The sequence below is a fragment of the Panthera uncia genome (genome assembly GCF_023721935.1).
Source record: "Panthera uncia isolate 11264 chromosome C1 unlocalized genomic scaffold, Puncia_PCG_1.0 HiC_scaffold_4, whole genome shotgun sequence".
Classification (NCBI taxonomy): domain Eukaryota; kingdom Metazoa; phylum Chordata; class Mammalia; order Carnivora; family Felidae; genus Panthera; species Panthera uncia.
Genome location: NW_026057585.1, coordinates 92223946 through 92244286, shown reverse-complemented (window position 1 = coordinate 92244286; position 20341 = coordinate 92223946). Strand labels below are relative to the sequence as shown.

At 58.6% G+C, this 20341-nt stretch overlaps 1 protein-coding gene across 1 annotated transcript in view; it reads left to right on the top strand.

Moving 5' to 3' along the window:
- The window catches only part of ARHGEF10L (Rho guanine nucleotide exchange factor 10 like), a 163747-nt gene that overhangs the window by 59423 nt on the left and 83983 nt on the right, over window positions 1–20341 (top strand). Inside the window, exons 5-7 of the mRNA XM_049617971.1 lie at window positions 10713–10804; window positions 12793–12876; window positions 16539–16708. Of these exons, the coding sequence (XP_049473928.1) occupies window positions 10713–10804; window positions 12793–12876; window positions 16539–16708 (346 nt within the window). The remainder of the gene's footprint in view (window positions 1–10712; window positions 10805–12792; window positions 12877–16538; window positions 16709–20341) is intronic.

Sequence of the window (20341 nt, the reverse complement as noted above, 5' to 3'; positions counted from 1 at the left end):
AAAGAAAAAGCAGACGGCCGAGCGGAGGACATTTTCACCAGTCCTCCTTGCATTTCCTCCACGGCCCCTGCCTGCGGGTCTGGAAATGGCCCCTCTGCCTACCTGGCCTCGGGAGGCTCCTGACAACAGAGTTGGGGTCACCGCCCAGGTCCTGGAGTTGCTGCAGCCTCAGAGCCACCGCACTCCCATCCGGGCCCTCGTCCCCAGCGGGGGAGGGAAGCGGGCCAGTCCTCGTCCCCGCCGGCCAGCTGCCAGGCAGGAGCGAGGTGGGTAAAGTGAGGGCTGGCGTCCGGGTCCTGAATCACCCGGCAGCCTGGGCCCTGAGCCACGCGGAGCTGGCTTCGAGTCCTGCTCTGCGCTTAGCTGTGCGTCATTGTGCAAGTGGCTTCCTGTCCCGAGCCTCACTTCCCAGGGGTAAGATGGGGATCATAAATCTACTCTCTTGCAGGACTTGCACGAGGCGCATGTAACCTTGATCCTGTGCTCAGTCTGGCTGGCATGCGCCGGCCGCCCCGGATGTGTTTGCTGTTGTTATTCTGGGTCCTGGTTGAGATTTGGTTGTCGAGGGAGCTGGCTGGGCTCTGTACCCTGGGAGTCAGACCGACCTGGGTTTGACTGGGCTCTCAGCAACCAGCTACCCCAGCTCTCCCAGTCTGTGCGGGGAGGAGAATCGTACTTGCGGGGTGGGCGGTGGCGAGGCTGGCTGAGGCTGACTGGCAGTCCGGGTACCCTGGCGGGGGCACTGGGTCCGTGTCTGACTTTGAGGCCTGTGGACTTCCTGGTCCCTTCACCGGCTTGGCCGGAGGGGGGCAGCCGGGCGTCTATGGGGTAAACAGAGCTGCTGGTGTTTCTGGGTGCACGGTGCCGAGGCCCCTGGGGTGATTTGAGGGTCAGGCCACCCTGCCCAACAGTTGCAAGGAGTGAGAACAACCGGGGTCTCGTCCGTCCTTGCTGCTGGTCAAGAGCCACCTTCGAAGTGCTCGGCGTTGGTGACGCCTTTGCTTGTGGCACGAGACATATCTGTTGCTGGAAAACAACCACAATAACAGTGGCAAAGTTAACGGCAGTGATGATGATTGTGTTTACTGTGTACCAGGCACACTGAGCTAAGTGCCCGCTCCCGCTGATGCCTCCCATCTGCAGGAAGTAGACCCTGTCCTTACCTATGGCACAGGTGGGGAAACTGAGGCTCAGGGAAGTTAGGCGGCCAGGGTCACACGGAGATGGTACGTGTTCATTCAGCCCAGAGACTAGGACCTTGGGCCTCTCCAACCAGAGGCTGGGCATTGGACCCAGGCTGTCCTCCAGGGATGCGCTGGGGACTCCAGGTGCAGACCCAGAACCTCAGGCTTCGGGTCATGTTGGGGGTTGTGGCCAGTTCCATATGGATGAGCCGATTGTGCGTGTGTTTAATTGGGGTGAGGATTTTGCCTGCTAGGGGATTTAACTTTGCCTCTGAGTTCTTAGAAGTTTGCGAGCCGTCGGCTCTTGGGGGGCCAAGCAGGGTGGCCTTGGCACTGCCTGTACGTGATTCTGGCTGAGGTCCCTTCCTGTAAAGGGGAGCAGAGTAGCAGCGGCCTCCTCCCCTCTGGTAGAAGGGTGTGGAGGCATGTCTTCCCGCCTGCACGTTGGCTCCCCTGGGCGCTGGTGGTTTGGGTGGGGGAGGCACGCATTGTATTTGCTGTCGGGTCCTCTTGGCTTAGCACACTGCCCAGCCTAGGGGAGTCCTGAAGGCATCGTGTGGAGTGAATTGTGGGCGCGGGCGGACAGAAGGACCAGTGGGGTCTGAAAGGCAACTTTCCGTGTCTCCATGAAGACGAGAATGGGAATTTGGAGCCCGGGCTTCGACTCTGGCACTGACGGAGGCCGGTGGGAGGCAGGCTCTCCGTGGCTGGGTGGCTGGTCCCACTGATGCTGGTGGTGGTGGTGAGCTAATACCGCGAGCTAACATCATCTTGCAACTGATCTCTCCCAGCACCGCAGCCGCGGGAGATGGGATGATTGATCTTGCCCACTTTTTAGATGAGGAACGGAGGCTAGAGTTGAAGCGGCTTAGCTGTCCGTTGTTGGAGCCTGTGGGATTGGCCTTTCCTGGTGGACTTTGAGGCCCATGCACTCAAGCACCCTGAGCTCTCGCCGGGGGAGTCCGGCTGACGAAGCAGCCCGGAACACCAGTGCCTGCTAGAAACAAGGGCGTGTGGGTCGCTGGCTTCCTGTGTTTTCCCTGGACTCAGGCCCGGGCCTCTTACCTCTGAGGGCACCGGCCCCCTCTGGGGTTGTTTGCTTTTCCTGCCCGGTTTTGCTGCCATCCCAACAGGGCCCCCTGCAGCCTTAGTATTTCCTGCTGGGTCAGGCTTTTGGCTCCTGTCTGGGCTGCAGGGATGCTTACTGGCTCCCTGGATGCACCTGTCCTGCCCCTTCCTGGGTATCCAGACGAGATGGACTGGTCAGAGGCTCTCACCTGGGCCTGGACGCCAGGGAAGCAGTTGGGCAGCTGGATTCCCGGAGGTGCCAGGGAGCCCCGTCCTCCCTGGACACCTCCGGTGCTGGGAGGATCCGGCCGGGCACAGGGAAGCGGCATTTGAACAGAATGGATGGAACCAGGGCGCTGGAGGGCCTGGCGGCGGCCTGTGGCTTCTGAGGCTCATGGATGTGGGGAGTACGGGGGTCTTGGGAGGGACGGCTGGACAAAGCTGGAGTGCCCCCAGCCCCGGAGGAGTTTCTCCCTGGCGGAAGTCAGTCACCGGCTTATCACTCAAGTCTTTATAGACTGGCTGCAGCCCTAGTCTGGGGTTGTTTACGCTCTCGGGCTTGCCCTCAAACTCACTGTTTCTACAAATCTGGGGCATTCTCAGCCTCCCGCGTCCTGTTCCGAGGGCTCTGTGTGAAATCTGAGCCCTGGCAGAGGTCACTGCCCCTCAGAGGAAGATGTCCTCGTGACAGGGTTATGGGGACCAGGCTCCTTTTCCATTAGAGACCTGTCTCTGGCTCCTTGCCAGTCCCGAAGTGGAAAAGCTGTATTTTTTTTTGTTTTTGTTTTTCCTCCTCCCCACCCCTGGTTACGAGGGGTTTCCACATCCGGAAACCTATAGCCTTTGGATCCCGGCATAAAAGTACCAGCACAAAAGTACCCAGCATAAGAGCCACACGGTCTCTCCTGAAGAAAGGTCCCCACGTACCCCCATTCATTGCACTGAGTACCCCTTTCAGGAATCTGGTGAAGCCCATCCCTGGATCCCTGCAGCCACAGGACGCTGCCTTCTTCCTCTCTCATCCCTGGTGCCTGGCGTAGGTGCAACACCAATAGTTTACGTGTGCACGGACTTTATGTGGTCCGTTCCATGCATCTCCTAGCTGTGGCAGGCAGAATAATGCCCCCCACTCCCCACAAAGAGTGCCACATCCTAATCCCCAGCACCCGCGAGCATGTTACTGTCTATGACAGAGGGACTTGGCAGGTGTAAGTTAAGGACCTGAGAGGGGGAAGATCCTCCTGGATTATTCAGGTGGGCCCTGTGGAGCCACAAGGGTCCTTATGAGACAGGCAGGAGGGACCCCAGTCAGAGAGAGACTGAAAGATGCCATGTTGGGGGCGCCCGGGTGGCTCAGTCGGTTAAGTGTCCAACTTCGGCTCAGGTCACGATCTCATGGCTCGTGAGTTCAAGCCCCGCGTCGGGCTCTGTGCTGACGGCTCGGAGCCTGGAGCCTGCTTCGGATTCTGTGTCTCCCTCTCTCTCTGCCCGTCCCCTGCTCATGCTCTGTCTTCCTCTCTCAAAAATAAATAAACATTAAAAATTTTTTTTAAAGAAAATATGCCACGCTGTTGGCGTGGAACATGGAGGAGGGGCCTCGGGCCAAGGGATACAGACTGTGCTTCCAGAGGCCTGGAAAAGCCGAGGGAACGGATTCCCCCTTCCCCCCCCCACCCACCCTACCCCGCAGCCCTCCCTGCCTGTGCAGGACAGTGCTGGGGTGCAGGTGGCCAGTATTCTGCTGGCTGGCGGGCTGGCTGGGCACCCCCCGCCCCTCACCCCCATGCCTCCAGCTCGCACGTCTTTGTGGCATGCCTGTGATGTGCCTGGCGCTGCAGTGACCCAGGCCGACCGTCCCTGCCCTCGGGGGGAGGGGGCGCTGGCATTCTGTGCCAGGCTGTATTATTTTCACATGCCAGGCTCTGTTTTAAGAGTTTTACCTGCCTTATCTCATTAATCCTCGTGACCCCCTCGGAGGCGGGCACTGTTATAATCCCCATCTTACGGATGTGGAACCAGATGCCGAGGGGACATGGCGTCAGCCTAATGTCAGCCCAGAGCTGACATGAGGCAGAGCCGGGGCTGAGGCCAGTCAGCTTCCAGAACCGGGGTTTAACCTGCCGAGGTCTCCCACCCGGATCCGGTTTGGATCCTGCCCGCCCTACGCATGAGCTCCGTGACCCGGGACCCGTGGGTTGCCTTATCTGCTTAAGCCTCCGCTTCCTGTCTGTAAAGTGGGAAGATAGACAGGCTGCTGGAGCCGTGTGTGTGTGTGTGTGTGTGTGTGTGTGTGTGTGTGGTGGGGGCGGGGATGAAATGAGATGCAGGGATCGGATGCTCAGCCAGGCCAGCAAGCCGGCTCTTTGTCACTGTCCCCACAGGGTGATGGTCTGTCTGGGGCTGACCCCAGGGCATGAGGGACCCGTGCTGGCCAATGGGCTGCTTAGCATTTCCAGAGATGCGCCTCCTTCCGCTTTTGCTTTCTTATAATAGGCATACATGTTTACCGTAGAAAAATTAGAAAGTACAGAAAATGACAGACTAAAGCGAGCTTTAATTCCACCACCGTGTGTTTCTGTCCAGCTTCTTTGCTATGCAGATATGCAAGTATTCATAATATTTTTTTTTTTATAGAACTGTGGTTTTATTGCACATGCTGTTTCATGGCTCATTCTTTGTCCTAATTGCATATTGTGAGCGTTTTCCTGTGAGAGCCTGTATTCTTGTTCAGCACCCCACATGGCTCTTGATAAGTTATTGCTGGGGGGTACAGTGCCTGCCGTGATCTGACCCCGAGCCCAGGGCCCTCCAGATGTCAGAGGGGTGCGTGCGACACAGAACGTAAGGGGGGACCGTGTCAGCATCCGTGGCTGTGGAGGGTGTCCCCGGGGGCCTTGGCATTCTGTCCCCAGTGAGAGCTGTGCTATGGATATCAAGTCAGGGGTTCTCTTTCCCCCCAGACTTCCCCCTGGCGTCTTCTCATCTCTCAGGGGGTGGCAGAGGACAGACAGACTGGGTCCCCGATCCCTTCTGTAGGAGAGGGACGGCCCGGCTGTGGCTGCAAAGAGGCACGTGCCTGCAGGTTGGAGGCATTGCTCTGGGACCCACAGCCCAGGACCCTGTAAGTGGAGGAGGGACGGAGGGGAACGTGGGGAAGGGAGGTAGCACACTGGCAAGATTTATCAAGCGCCAGCCCCCCTGCTAAGTGTTTTAAGTGCTCGCTTTGTTTACTCCTTACCAGAACCCTGCCGGGGAGGTATCATGGCCCCATCTCGCAGATAGGTTGTCTCAGATAGGTTGTCTCGTTAATCCTTGCTACAGGAAGCAGAAACCGTTATTCGGCCCATTCCACAGTAGCTGTAGGACGTGTCGACTGTCCTGGCCGCCCAGGACACGCCGACAAGCCCGTGAGCCCGGTTCCCGACCCCGGCTGCCCAGGGGAAGCAGCGGGCGGTTTAGAAACGCCGATGCCTGGCCTCCTCCGGACCACCAGCTCAGGGCTGCTGGGCCGGGGCCCTGGCCGGTACCTGCTGGGGGCTTCCCGGGCAACTGCAAGGGCCACTGCTGTGAGTCATCTGACCAGATGACCTTTAAGGCCCTTCCAGCTTTAATGTGTTATATAAACTGGAAAGTGGCCAGCGCTGAAGAGAAATCTGGTAGCAGGGTTAATCTGGACTTAATGTTTTGGTGACTCTCTGGAGGGGTGATGCCCTGAGTAGGACCGTCCTGGGCAACCCCTCTTGTCAAGGCCTGATAAGGCAGTCGGTATTCCGGTCCTTTCTGTTCCCCAAGGGGGGATTCTTTCCTCCTTTGCGTTTTTCATACTTTGCCCTGGAAAAGGCCCTGGAATGCCCCGTGTGTGCACGTGGGGTGTATGTGTGTGTGTGCACAGGGCGCAAACCCAGCCTGCGGGAATCCTCGGGCCGTTAGGGTTTGGGTGGTGTTCCACACCGCGTAGCGCCTGGGGAAGGGACCCTGTGGAATCAGCTGTGCCTGGAGATTCACTGGGAAACTGGGGCTAGACCAGCAGCTGCAGGGGTGAGGCCACTGCCATCGTCTGGAGTGGAGCTTTGATCGAAAACAGGCCGGGGAGGGCACCCGTCCGCATCGATCGTGCCCCCTGTGTGCTGGGGCTGACGGAATGGGGCGGCCAGGACAGAGCAGGTCCCTGCTGTCCCGGGGCACTCACTTCCCTCTCATTTCTGGCTTTTCCCTGGATAGCGAGGAGATGGGCACAGAGGGTGCTTGGAGCTGCGTGGTGGCCTAAGTCTGGTGGAGAATGGACACTGGCGTTGGGGGACCAAAGAGGCATCCTTTCTTCTGTCTCCTGCCCCCTCGTTTCCATCGAGCTCCTTGTTCTCCGCTCCTGTCCGCGAACCGGGCTCCTTCCCCCTGCATTCTGGTGGCAGTGGGCTCACCTCGTGAGACTGGAGTCCTGTTAGCGGCCGGCCTGTTTCTCAGGTGCAAGCTGAGAGGCGTCGAAAGTGCCGGAAGCTCAGATAAGCGTGAGACAGTGGCCTCTCGTTGACTTTTATGGCTCTTTGGTTATCTTGAAGTGTTGGGGAGGCCCCCAAGGGAGGGTTTGCTCCCACGGAGAATTGTGGCCAGGCAGAAGCTGGGAGAGGCTGTCCTCCGGGTGACTGCAGAGCGGGTACCCTCAGCCTCATTTCCTGCCACGTCCTCCGCTTCCCTTGCCCGGGAGGTACTTTCCCCTGCGAGGCTTCGCAGGCAGATTGCAGCTCAGCCTTGCTGACCAGGTGACTTGGGGGGAGGTTCATTCTGAACCTCAGTTTCCTCATCTATAAAACGGTCGTGGTGAGACATACACTTGTGCTCCAGGGGTCTCAAGCGTTCAGCACAGCATGGGGTACGGCATAGGCACCAGCCAAGTGCAGGGCAGGGGGTGGGTGATTGTCTCCAGCCCAGCCTAGGAAGACCTGTACACCCAAAGGCACTGGCCTTTTCCCTCCCTTGGGGCTCCCAGTCGCTCTGCTTGCCTGAGCCGGGGAGGCAGCAGGGGTGGGCACGAAGGTGATTTCTCTCTGCTGGAAGATCCCCACTCCCAAGCCCAGGGGCACAGACTAGCTTCTCTGGTGGTGGAGGTGGCTTAGACCTGCACTGTCCTGTACAGTGGCCATTAGCCACGTGTGGCTCTTTAGAATGAAGTGACGTAGAATGAAATAAAATGAAAACTTAAGTTCGCTGTGTTTCGGTGATGCTCAGCCCGGAGGCTCGTATTTCAGCCACTCCCGGCTTTTAGTATGTCATGTATTATTTCCAGAGCCCTCCTAAAGCTGCCTGCCCTCACCCAAAAATACCCACTGCCTTTTGATGTCACCTTCAGAGTTCACCCAGGGCCTCCTCGGGTGTTCTCTGGCTGAATCGCAATGCAGCCTTGGGGCTGGCTGTTAGGATTTCTCTTGGACAGAGACTTGAACTTGCATAGGCCCAGTGCTCTTTCCCTCCTTCCTTTAAACATTTTTTTCAAATGTTTTTATTTATTTTTGAGACAGAGAGAGACAGAGCATGAGCAGGGGAGGGGCAGAGAGAGAGAGGGAGACACAGAATCCGAAGCAGGCTCCGGGCTCCGAGCCGTCGGCACGGAGCCCGACGCGGGGCTCGGACCCGCGGACCGTGAGATCGTGACCTGAGCCGAAGTCGGACGCTCAGCCGACTGAGCCACCCAGGCGCCCCGCTCTCCTTCCTTTTAAAAAGTCTGCACACTCAAGCTAGGCTCAGTGGCGTTATGACACAGCAAATATGTGAGGTAGTTGAATATCTAAATGCCGCTTATCTACTTCCAAGTGGTCTGGTTGAAAGAAGATAAAACTTCGTAGGCAGACGGGCTGGGCTGTGGATGCCAGCTCCCGCGGATGCACTGAGCGACTTTGGGCGAGTGAAATGGAGTCTTTGCGAGTCTGCGTCTCCACGTGCAGAATGAGGATTACAGAGCCTGCCTCGCCTGCGTTCTTGCGAAGTGAAATCGGGAAATACAAAGCAAACCGGGAAGCGCGCAACAGGTGCTTTGTAATGGTCACCGCCTGCCGTGGTCAACATATCGAAGCAGAGAGAGTCTGTGGTTGGGCCACTTTTGAGCCAAATCGCCAAGCTGGCGTGGACGGGGGCTGGAACGGGTTTGGTCCCGTCCGAGCACCTGCAGGATGTCTCTGGGTTGAGGAGGTGGGGGGCGCAGGGAAGGGAAGGTGTCAGGGAAGGGAAGGTGGCTCCCGTCAGCCCAGCACCCCGTCCTGGTCTAGCCCAGCCCTGTCCCTCGCTGGCCCGTGGAAAGTGCTACCCTGGACTGAAATATGCCATCTTCCTCACCCCGGGGTGACACTGCTGACTTCTGGCCGTAAAACGTGAGCCAAGATTTGCTTCTCCAGGGCTGCCCGTCACCTAGACCTGCACTGTCCTGTACGCGGCCACCAGCCACGGGTGGCTGTTTAAAATTAAATTACTTGCCGTGAAACAGAACTAAAAGTGAAGTCCTTTAGTCCCCTTAGCTCCAGTAATGAAGTTCCACTCATCACATTCCAAGCACCCGGCAGCGTGGCTCGCCGGACGGCACAGACAGAACATTAACAGCATCACAGCCGTCGGTGCTCTCGTACCTGAGCCGCAGGGGTAGGAGCCCATGCTGGGGCCAGGCAAGCTGGCTCCACGTCTGGCTCTGCCACTCGGGCAGTGTGACCGTGGCCAGGTTCCCCCGTGGGCCCAGCGCCCACAGGTGGATGCAGGATTCACCTCTTGGCTGCTCCTGGGAGGTGCTCCCTCCCCCTCTTCCTTCTCCTCCCCCCCACCCCTTCTGCTGCCTCCTCCCTCCCCTCCTCCTGCACTCTCCTGATGTGTGCCTCCCCTCCTCCTCCCAGGGCTCTTGTGGGGGGACATTCCAGTCAATTCTTGGCAACCGTGGCTACTGTCTTGGACCGTTTCAGGTCCCTCTGGATCGGCAGGTGTGGCCTTTAGTTTTTTGAGGCTGGACTTAAAAAATAAATAAAAAAAACCCCAACATTCTTCCCGGAATAGTTTTAGATTTATAGAAAAGTTGCAAGGGTAGCATACAGAGTTGGGTATACCCAACAGCCCGTTTTCCCTGTGGTTAATATCTTACACGACCACGGAACGTTTTCTTTCCTTTTCTTTTCCTTTCTTTTCTTTTCCTTTCCTTTCCTTTCCTTTCCTTTCCTTTCCTTTTCTTTTCCTTTCTTTTCTTTTCCTTTCCTTTTCTTTTCTTTTCTTTTCTTTTCTTTTCCTTCTCTTTTCTTTTCCTTCTCTTTTCTTTTCTTTTCTTAACGTTTGTTTATTTTTGAGAGAGAGACACACACACAGGGTGTGAGTGGGGGAGGGTCAGAAAAAAGAGGGAGACACAGAATCCGAAGAAGGCTCCAGGCTCTGAGCTGTCAGCACAGAGCCCGACGCGGGGCTCGAACTCATGAACCGTGAGATCATGACCTGAGCCGAAGTCAAATACTTAACCGGCTGAGCCACCCAGCCTCCCCGACCACGGAACATTTCTTGAAAGTGAGAAGGCAGTGCGGGCACACGACCATTCACTGAACTCCAGGCTTTATCTGAGTCTCGCCAGGTTTTCTTCTTACACCCTTTTCTGTTCCGGGATGCCGTCCAGGCTCCCATGTTGTGCACGTACTCATTGTATGTTTAGCCCGGTCTGTGACAGTTTCGTAGTCTTTCTTCCCTTGCTTTTCACGATCTTGGGAGTGTTGGGGAGTCATGGCCAGGGGTTTGTAGAATGCCTGGGTTTGTCTGGCGCTCTTCCTGCGATCAGACTGGGGCTATGGGCGTGGGGTTACAGTGCTGCAGAGGACAGACGGCTTCTCGTCGCATCCCGTCGGGGTACACAGCGTCACGCGTGATGTCGCGGGAGATGTTCACTCAGCCTCTTGGTTGAGCTGGCATTCGCTGCCTGGCTAGTTTTCCCTCTGAGTGTCTGCGGCCGGGAAGCTGGCCTCCGGGTCCGGCCCATCCTCACGTCGTGGGGGATGAAGTTCTGCGTCCCGTGCCTGGTTTTGTGAAGCTTTCCAAGACCTCGTTTCCCACAGAGGCAGGGGTCCCCCGACCCCAGCCCCCATCTTGCCCAGAGGAGAATGGGCGATGGCCAGCCCACTGAGTCTGCCCCGGAAGAAAGACGGGTGCCCTTGCATCCAGGCACCTGACCCTCAGCACTGGGGTCTTAGGGTGCTTTCCAAAGATGGGGAAACTGAGAGGGGGAGGGGCTTGTTCAAGGCCAGCCCAGCGGCGGCCTCCCCCGCTCTCCTGACTCACGGCTTTGGGGGCCAGGGGCTCCTGGGCTTCAGCCCCCCGCCCCTGCACCTCATGCACCCTGCCATCCTGGTGAGGGGCTACCAGAGGCTTGGAGGAGCCGGCAGTCCCGTCCCCTCCCTGCTCAGCGGCACCGTCCCTGTCCCCGCTGGCTCCCTGACTCTGTTTCTTGGCCCGCAGGGTACCACCGGTGGTGAGCAACGGGGATGCTGTGGGTGCTGCTCTCTCCGGGGTCCGGCGCTCCAGCTGGAAGCGGAAGAGCTCTCGCCGGAGTAAGTGCCCCCATACCCCCCTCCCCCCCCAAACCTCATCTTAGCTCAGGAAGGTGGTACCGTGATAACCTTAGAGCCCCTTCCTCAGGCCCAGAGGGCTGATGTGGGCTCCCCCGTGCCACAGGGGCGTCCTCCCTGGGTGGGCTGCCGCAGGCTTGGTGGCAGCTCTGAGGGGGACCGGCCGCTGCCCATGCCTGGGAGTTGCCCCCCGTCTCCTGCCCGATGGGAGCCATGGTCCAGGAGTAGATCGTGTGTTTGACCGCTTATCTGTTCCCCCAAATACCCAGAAGCTCCTACAGCAGGGCGGATGGGCTGGCAGTGGGGTGCCCTGCTGCCCAAGACGAGGTCCCTCTCGGGAGCAGAAGCCACCAGGTAGGCAGGAGGTCACCTTGCAGAGGGCAAGGTGCCAGGAGGGGGAGGCGGGAGTGAGGAGAACCTGAGAGTCCTGAAGGCAGAGAGGCGGGAGCAGGGCTCAGGGAGAGAGCATCCAGGCAGGGTCCACCTGTGCAGGAGCCCCAGTCCCCCCCAGCCCCAGGGTGGAGGGGGGACATCTGGCACCCTGGGAAGCAACGGCCTTGGTGTGACGGAGGGTAGCATCCAAGGGGTGATTGGGGCGAGGTGAGGCTGCATGTCCCCAGCTCCTTCTGGGGCCGTCCAGCCCTGCTTTTCCGAAGGCAACAGGGAACCACGAGAGGGGAGCTGGAGATGCTGTGGGGTGGGGGCCATAAGACAGGGTGGGGTGCCTGCAGCCCAGTGGGGAGGCTGATGGCCAGAACTAGGGACCTGAAGAGAGGTGAGCAGGTCTCAGAGCCATGTCGGAAACAGAGTCCGTATGGGGGTGGAGGAGGGGGTCGAGGGTGAGGCTTGACCAGGCTCTGGGGGCCCCGGGGGCCCTGGGGGCCCCGGGACAGCCAGAAGCACTGCAGTTAGGACCATGGGGATTTCAGAGCCCGTCTGGTCCTGTGTCTTCTGCGAAGGGCGATGGGGCGAAGACAGGCTCCCATCAGGGTGGGGACTGGTTTTCCAAACCCTGGCTCTGTGGAGGGGGGCACACCCCTAAAGAGGGCAGAGGTTGGGCACACAGTTTTGAGGGAAGACCTCCTTTTTTTTTTTTATGTTTATTTTTGAGAGACAGAGAGAGACACAGTGCGAGCAGGGGAGGGGCAGAGAGAGAGGGAGACACAGAATCCGAAGCAGGCTCCGGGCTCCGAGCTGCCAGCACAGAGCCCCAGGCGGGGCTCGAACTCACGAACAGTGAGATCGTGACCTGAGCCGAAGTCAGGGGCTTATTAACCTTAACCGACTGAGCCGCCCAGGCGCCCTGAGGGGAGACCTCCTTAATGTGTCCATCCTGGTAGCTGCTAACAGGGGCAGAGTGCGCACCTGCCCTGCCCCCTTCCAGCCCAGCAAAATACTAGCAGAGGGATGTGTTCGTTTGCTGAATTCTTCAGCAGTCAGGATCCTGCTGGCTGAGTTTTGGGGGGGGCCTCTCCTTAACCCCACTCTCCAAATCCACTCCCCTCCCCCCATTCCCTGTCCTCAGTAGGGCTGCTTTGCCCGGCCACCTCTGGGTGGGAGGTAGTTCCTTTCGGGTAAGTCCCGTGAGGGCTTCTGGGCCCCTGAAGATGTCCCCGGGGCCCCAGGGCACAGGCGCAGGGTCGGCTTCATGCTCCCTGCAGGTGCCGCGAGCAGCTGCGGCATCAGCCAGATGGGCAGGCCTGTGGGTGGCAGGGAGGCAAGTGGGGGTCTGCCGTGCTAGCCAGGAGGGTGCCTTGGGGGGGAGGGCCCGGAGAAGCAGCGGAAGCGCGTCCTCGGAGAGGAGAGCAGCCGGCAGGGGCTCCCCAGGGGCTGGGCCGAGGGCTGCTGGCCGGGCCCAGCCGTGGGGCTGCGGGGCGGCGGGAGGGAGCCGCCGGCTGGCGCAGTCCCGCAGGCAGCCCGGCAGCCGCCTCCGCCCCTAGCGCGCTCTTGTCCTCTCCCTTCGCTCCCAGTCGACCGATTCACTTTCCCCGCCCTGGAAGAAGATGTGATTTACGACGACGTGCCCTGCGAGAACCTGGATGCCCATCAACCCGGTAGGCCTCCTCCGCGCTTCCGTGCCGCCTCCGGGGACGGGCGGGGGGCAGGGCCTGGGAAGGGTGGTCTTCTATTTGGCTCCCCACCCCACCCGGCCCTGGCCGCTGCCTCCAGCTTTCACCAACCCCCGGTGGATGGTGCCGGCTGGGGGCGTGGCCAGGCTGGGGCTGGGCGGGGTTGGGCTTCGGGGGCAGGGACCCCCAGCTGGCTGCTGGGACCCCCTGGCGGCGAGGCTCGACCTGGCATTTCACCTCCCCAAGCCTCCATTCCTGCCTCGGGAGAACGGGGTGGTATAGTCCGGGCTTCCCAGGGCTGCTGGGGAGAAGGGCAGCTCGTTAAACCTGACCGCTGAGGCAGAGAGGGCTCTAGAAAGCCTGTGCCTTGCTTGCTCTGGGCCCAGGGAGGCCGGGGGTGGGTGGGTGGGGATTATGGCTGTAGAGAGGAAGCAGGGTGGGGTGGGGGTAAGTCTGCCCCAGCTGCCCCCACCCCCAACCGCCCCCCAGCATAGAGTCAGTCACCCAGCAGGAGAGAGCATCACTCAGATCCAGGGAGAAGGGATGGTTAGTAACTTCACGGTCAGAGCCGCCTTTGCCCAAACACATCGGGGTAGCGACTCTTCGTGTTTGGTTTCCTGGAATCTGCTTAGAAACTTTGATTTGGGGTATCGTGGCCTCAATGTACAGACGAGGAAACTACAGGCAGAGCTGGGATTTGAACCTGGTTATTCTGCCTCCAAGTCCGCTGCTCTGTCCCCTGCCCCGGGAGGATTTGGGTGGCCTCTTATGACCGATGACGCACATTTGCTCCCACCGGTCTGTCAACCCCTTGAGGTCAGCAAGGCAGGCCCAGTGGCTCCCGGGGACAGTTGCATCTGAGAGGTTAAGACACCGGCTCCAGATCACACAGCCCGTGTTTGAGGGGCTTCTTGTCTGATAGGGGTGGCCGTCACCATCTTGGGCTGTGCGTAGTCCAATGGGGGAGACACGCGGGTAGCACTACAAGGCCCCAGGGCGCCCACAGCCATGCTCCTGACTCCTGTTCCAGGGGCAGGGGCAGGTGGGCTGATGGTATGCACATCCCTTTAGCAAGTCCCGGAGGTGCTTGGACTTTGAATCCAGGGAGAGGAGGGGGAAGGGCACGCTGTATTGGGAGACAGTGGGGTCTTGCCGAAGGTCCTGAGTGGCTGCAGTCCATTGTTTAGCCCTGTTGGGCTGTCTTCCCGCCTGAATCAAATCAAGCAACACATTACTTGGCTGAACAGGGATCTTCACTGAACAGGGATCACTGATACGCCATCCTGCATTTGACCCCGAGGTGGTTACAAGCAGGCAGCCTGGGAATCAGCTCCTGAGCCTTCGAGTGGGGGACCGTGACACCCATCCGAGGGCCCCCACCCTCACAGCTTCGGGAGGGTGAGTCCCAGGAGGCTGTGGCTGGCCCTCAGCGGGGGATCAGCTCAGGGCTGGCCCTCAGTAGGTGCACTGCACAAACGATGGTGCTGTCGTTACCACGTCTGCCAGGGCCCAGCACTGACCTTCACGGACCGATGTGGGCTCAGTGGGCACGGGAGAGGAGGCTGTCAGCTGAGCAGCGGGCCGCACACGCAGCCCTTGGTTCAAATCCCAGCTCTGCCGCCGATTAGGGCACAGAGCTCCGTGCCTTCGGGCCTTGGCTTCTTCATATGACATCAGAATATCATCCTGACCTCATGGACTGTCATTCTGAAGCTCTGGGGAGTGTCACATCAGAGAACCGCTTCCTATCTCTGGACCTCAGTTGACGCATCTGTAAATTTGGGACAATAACAGCTGCATCCTGGGCTTGTGAGTTTGCCGTGAGGTAATTGACACAGAGCACTGAGCCGGTGGTGGTCCGTGCTTTGCAGAGGGAAGCCGTTCGTGAAGCCCGAGGCCCCGGGAAGCGGAGGGTGGGAGCCAGGACCCCTGTGAGGCCCCTGAAGGCTGAGGCTTTGGCCCAGGCTCAGGACTCTGGTGGCACTGTCTCCACTGGAGAGAATATTTCGAAATGAGCCCAGGAGGTGGTCAGGTTAGCCGGCCTCATAGAAGGCAGCGTGGTGAGTGGAGGGAGCCTGAGTCTGCAGCTCCTTCTCTCTGCACTGTCTGACCTTGGACAAGCCACTTGTCTTCTCCAGGCCCCTGTTTTCTTGTGTTTCTAATGAGGTGGTGATTATTTGTACCCCGCCGACCTTAGGGCTGCGGGAGAATCCAGCAAGAGAGGTGGCTGTCACCGAGGACGTAGGTGGGTGGGACGCCGGGGCTCATGGAAGCGTGGGGAGGTGGGCCTTCGAGATGCTGCCTGGGTTCTTCCTCAGAGGGAGCCCCAAGAACTGGGCTCTGCCCCTTTACTCCCCGGTCATCGGGCCTCCGCTGCGGTAATAAGACAGTCGACCCAGTCTTGTAAAGGTCATAGCCTGGTTACCAGCTGCTCCTGTCCCTGGAGACGTTAGTTACTATTATCTTTTGCTTAAAAATAACCTCACGCTCCCTCCTCATCCTGAGACCTGAGCCCCCCGCTAAGCCTCAGTGTGTCTGTTCTTTGGGTGACAGTCTCCTAGACCCCACACTGCCCAGCTTTCCGGTAGGGGCTCTGGGGTCAGTGGGATGATTCCCGGGCCCACGAAGACACTCCCTCCCCACCCCCCCCACCCCCCAAGCAAGGATCAGCTGCTCTTTGCTGAGCGCCTGCCATGTGCTACACTCTTTGCTAGACCTTTTGGTTCATATTTTATTTACTCGACCTTTTCTGGCTTATTGTTGTCGCCATTTTTGCAGAGAGGTCTGCGATAACCAAAGCTCCCTGTTCTGAGCAGATTTTTTGACAAAACCCTTCCCAGCGCTGTATTTCTTGTGCGTTGACAAAGGCATTTTCATATTGGTGCGCTTTTTGGGGGTCTGGCCTCGGTGAGGCCTGCAGTTCGGCTCTCCCTCAGGTGGCAGGCCAGGAAGTGCAGCCCAGAGGGGTGGGAGCGAAGGCCAAGGTCTCGGGATGGGAGAGCTGGGGTTACCTGGACAGCAGCTCTCCCACCTCAGCCTCAAAGCTGAGCATCTCACTCCGGATTTGACAGGGACCCTGGGAGTACCCAGGCCCCTGAGGGGACCTGTTTCTCCTGGCCAGTGGACTCTCAGCTCTTTGTCCCCCACTTCTCCAGTGGGGCTTTGGAAGACAAGGGAACACTCCTGGATGCTGGGCCTGGCGCGCCCCCTACTGGGCCATTCTGGACCTGCACGGGAAACTCAGATTTCCCGACAATTTCCATTTTGCCCCCCCCCCCCCCCCCCCCCGCCCCGAGGATGCTGGGGCTGGAGCTGAAGGCCCGATTCAGGACTTGGTTCTAGGTCTTGTCTTTCCCACTGAAACATGCCCCGAGGCCCAGGATGAGCACTCAGATCCCAGAAGAGCAATACTGAGGCGTGGGGGGAGGGGGTTAAGGAGACTGTTGCGTTCCCGACGCGTTTCTTGTGCCTCTCCGGTCTTTCTCGTGTCCTCCTCGCTTACCAGGTGGATGTTGTGTGGTCCTCACCCCTGCTCTGTGGACCGGGAAGTGGGGGCGGAGCCCCGCCTGCCTGCCTGGGTCAGAAATCGGGTCTGGTGGCCTTGGTGCCGGGGCCTCCCCTCACCAGTCCTGTTCCCTGGCCTGCAGGGGCGGAGAGGAGCCTGCTCTACGAGGATGTGCATCGGGACGGAGCGCCCAGGGAGCCCGAGGACCTAGGCTGGAGCTCCAGTGAGTTTGAGAGCTACAGTGAGGACTCGGGGGAGGAGGCCAAGCCAGAGGCCGAGCCCGCCAAGCACCGAGTGTCCTTTCAGCCCAAGGTAAGGGGTGGGCACCTCTCACCCGGCCAGGACTCCGGGACCCCCTGGGGAGGGGGTGAGGAGGGTGGGAAGGGTTGGCCTCAGACTCATATCCTGTTAGGGAACCCCCCCGCCCCCAGGAATGTACAGTGAGGGGGGCAGTGGCCCGGGTACCCCAAGCATAGGAAGCGACTCCCCGGCATTGCCGTTTGACTATGGAGAGCCCTGAACCCAGCTTGGGTGTGGTTAGCACCTGGCACGGGTGCTTCCACACCCCTTTCCTACGGCAGACCCTGGCAAGGACCACCATGTTCTTGGGCTCACATCAGACTTCAGAAGCCTCCTCAACACAGGTTCCAGGCAGCCCCGCCGGCCGATTAGAGTTGGTACTTAGATCAGATCCTTTTGGTCTCCCTGCCCCACTGGATGCAATTCTCAGAGCCGTCCTAGACCCGTGCCTTCCTCTGCGCTGGGGAAGTGAGCAAGGTCGGAGGGGCGGGGCGGGGGGGTGCTGTGTGGCTAAGACACGGGCTCTTTCCAAGGTCTTTTATTGATTTATTTAATTTATGTACTATAAATCTTTTTTTTAAAAGCTTATTTATTTATCGTGAGAGAGTGTGGGGGAGGGACAGAGAGAGAGAGAGAGAGAGAGAGAAAATCCCAAGCAGGCTCCGTGCCACCAGTGTGGAGTCCCACGCAGGCCTCAGTCCCCCGACCGTGAGATCATGACCTGAGCCAAAATCAAGTCAGACACTCAACCTACTGAGCCCCTCCGAGGTCTTTTGAGATGCCATCCGTGCGTTGGTTTCTGCCTGGAACAGGGTTCATTCTGCTGGCTTCGTGGAAGGAGCCGGAAGCCGAGAGGAGGACGGACTGCTTCCTCCTGAGACAGACTGCTCCTCCCGTTTGTTCTACAGAAGCCAGCAGAAAGCAGATTCTAGCCATGCTGAGATTTGGGGTTTAATGGGAACCACTTCTTAGAGGCAGGCCCTGCCCAACCGGAGGTGACTGGGTCCCTCTCAGCCTCTTTGTGAAAAGACGCACATGACAGATACCCAAAGGTGGTGCAGGGAGAAGGCAGGGGCCCCAGGACTAGGCTGGGGTTATGGCACCCCATGTCTTTCCTAGTGCATCCTGCCCCTTTCGGAGTTTGAGGAACCCCTCTGGGGGAAGGCTGCCGGCCAGAGCGGCACCCACGCCTACGAGTCCTCGAGGGGCTTGGGGGCAGAGCAGGTCTCTCTCGAATGTGGTCTTGTGGCCGGGCCTCCGTGGGCCGGGCCACGGAAGATGGCCTTGGTATCTCGCTAGGATAAAGTTAAGCGTCTATGATACCTACCCTGTGCCCAGTCATTTCTCAGGGTGCGGGCAGGGGGAGCTCGAGGCCTGGGCCAGCCCTTGTTCTCAGCCTCTGGCTGTCCCTCCTGATCCCCCTGGGCCACTTTCCCAGGCCCCTGCCACACATTTCTCAGAGGGCAGGAGGTGTGGAGATGCTGAGTTTGGGCTTCCCAGTGCTGGTGCTCAGTCTTATATAAGCATCGGGACCACGAGGGGAGCTGATTGAAATTGCAGATGCCAGGGCCTCACTCCCAGGGACTCCGGCTCATGGTTTGGGGGTGGGGGGAAGCCTGGCAATTTGCCTTTTTTTTTTTTCAAGTTTATTTTTTATTAATTAATTATTTATTATTTTTTTAAATTTTTAAAAAATGTTTGCTTTTTGAGAGAGAGAGAGAGAGAGAGAGAGAGAGAGAGAGAGACAGAGCTCAAGCAGGGGAGGGGCAGAGAGAGAGAGGGAGACACAGAATCCGAAGCAGGCTCCAGGCTCCGAGCCGTCAGCACAGAGCCCCACGTGAGACTTGAACCCACAAACTGTGAGATCGTGACCTGAGCCGAAGTCTCGCGCTCAGCCGACCGAGCCACCCAGGCGCCCCCTCCCTGGGCTGGCCCTCACCATGGCCGGGCCCCAGGGGAGGAGTCTCTGGGGGCCGACCATTAGCTCTTGTCCCTCAGACCCTCAAGCGAGGGGCTTTGGACCCTTCGTCAGCAGACAAACAGTGTGGCAGAGTTCTTGGAATTTCTAACCGGGAGGACTTTTTGTCTGGCTGCGGGCCACGGCCTGCCTGTTCCCCAGACAGCAGGCCCCCAGGGAGGTGAGGGTTGTGGAGGGACCTTTCCTTTGGCACCTTGCCTGCTGTGCTCTGCCCTCCTGGGCCGCTTGGGGCCCACCTGCTTCCGTGCCTGGCACCGCCGTGGCTGAACGTTCTGGGGCCACCGCTGCTTGGCCGTGTCTTGTGTGTGCTGTGGGGCATGGGGCCGCAGAGATCTGGTGGTGTTTTGCCCTGTCCTTGGAGTCTCACGGGGGCCTAGCTTCCCGTCCAGCTGCAAGCTGTCCCTGCTTCAGGTGTCTTAGAAGGCCAGCCCTCAGCAGGTGGATTTTTGCCAAAGAAAGTGACCGAGGGGTCTGCAGAGGGACCCCCTCCGAAGCACCTGACCCAGATGTAAGCAGGGGCCTGATCCCATTATGTTAATAAGTACCTGCTGATGGCCACCCATGGTCCTTGGGATTTTTTTTTTTTTCCTAACCAGTTGTGGATTGGGCTGCATTGGATTTTTCCTTTTCCTGACTGTGACCTCTTCATAATTAAGGTTACCATGATCCAGCTGGCCAGGGCACTGGGCAGAAACGCCAGCTCTGACCTCTGACCTCAGCCTTGCTCACTCCCCTGCTCAGACCGGACCAGTCTGCAATTGATCTCTGATCCGGGTTCTTCTAATCCTGAGAGAGGCAGAGGGGAAGTGCAAAACCAGGGGCTTTATGATTTTATTGTGTCAATTTACAGGTGAACCAGGGCTCAGGACAAACCCCAGCCTCTCTCCAGTTGTGGGGAGTCTGAGTAACTCTCAGAAGGATCCCCGTCCTGCGATTTCTTTCTTTTTTTTCCTTTAAAATTTTTTAAACATTTATTTATTTTTGAGAGACAGAGAGAGACAGAGCACGAGCAGGGGAGGGGCAGAGAGAGAGAGGGAGACACAGAATCTGAAGCAGGCTCCAGGCTCTGAGCTGTCAGCACAGAGCCCGACGCGGGACTCGAACTCACGGACCGTGAGATCGTGACCTGAGCCGAGTCGGACGCTTAACCGACTGAGCCACCCAGGTGCCCCCTGTCCTGCGATTTCTTTGCATTGACAATAGAGAGCCTCTGCATAGTGTGGTACAGTTTACAAAGCGGTTTCCTGTGATTTTCCTGATACCCTAAAGTGGTTGGTGTTATTTGGATTAAGAGTCTCATGGTATTGATCAGAGACCCTAACACAGAAGTGTAGAGAAGCTAAATGATATGGTTAGGGTCACGCAGCCAGTAAGTGGTATACAACTCAACATCACACAAGATTTGAAAGAACACACATCGTCCTTCTGTCCATGCATCCATGCACCCATCTATTCATCCATCCAAGCATCCTTCCTTCTATCCTCCCTCCTTCCCTCCCTCCCTTCCATCCATCCGTCCATCCATCCATCCATCCATCCATCCCTGCATTTCTCCCTCCATCCAACCATCCATCCATCCGTCCGTCTGTCCGTCCATCCATCCATCTATCCATCCATCCCTGCATTTCTCCCTCCATCCAACCATCCATCCATCCATCCGTCCGTCC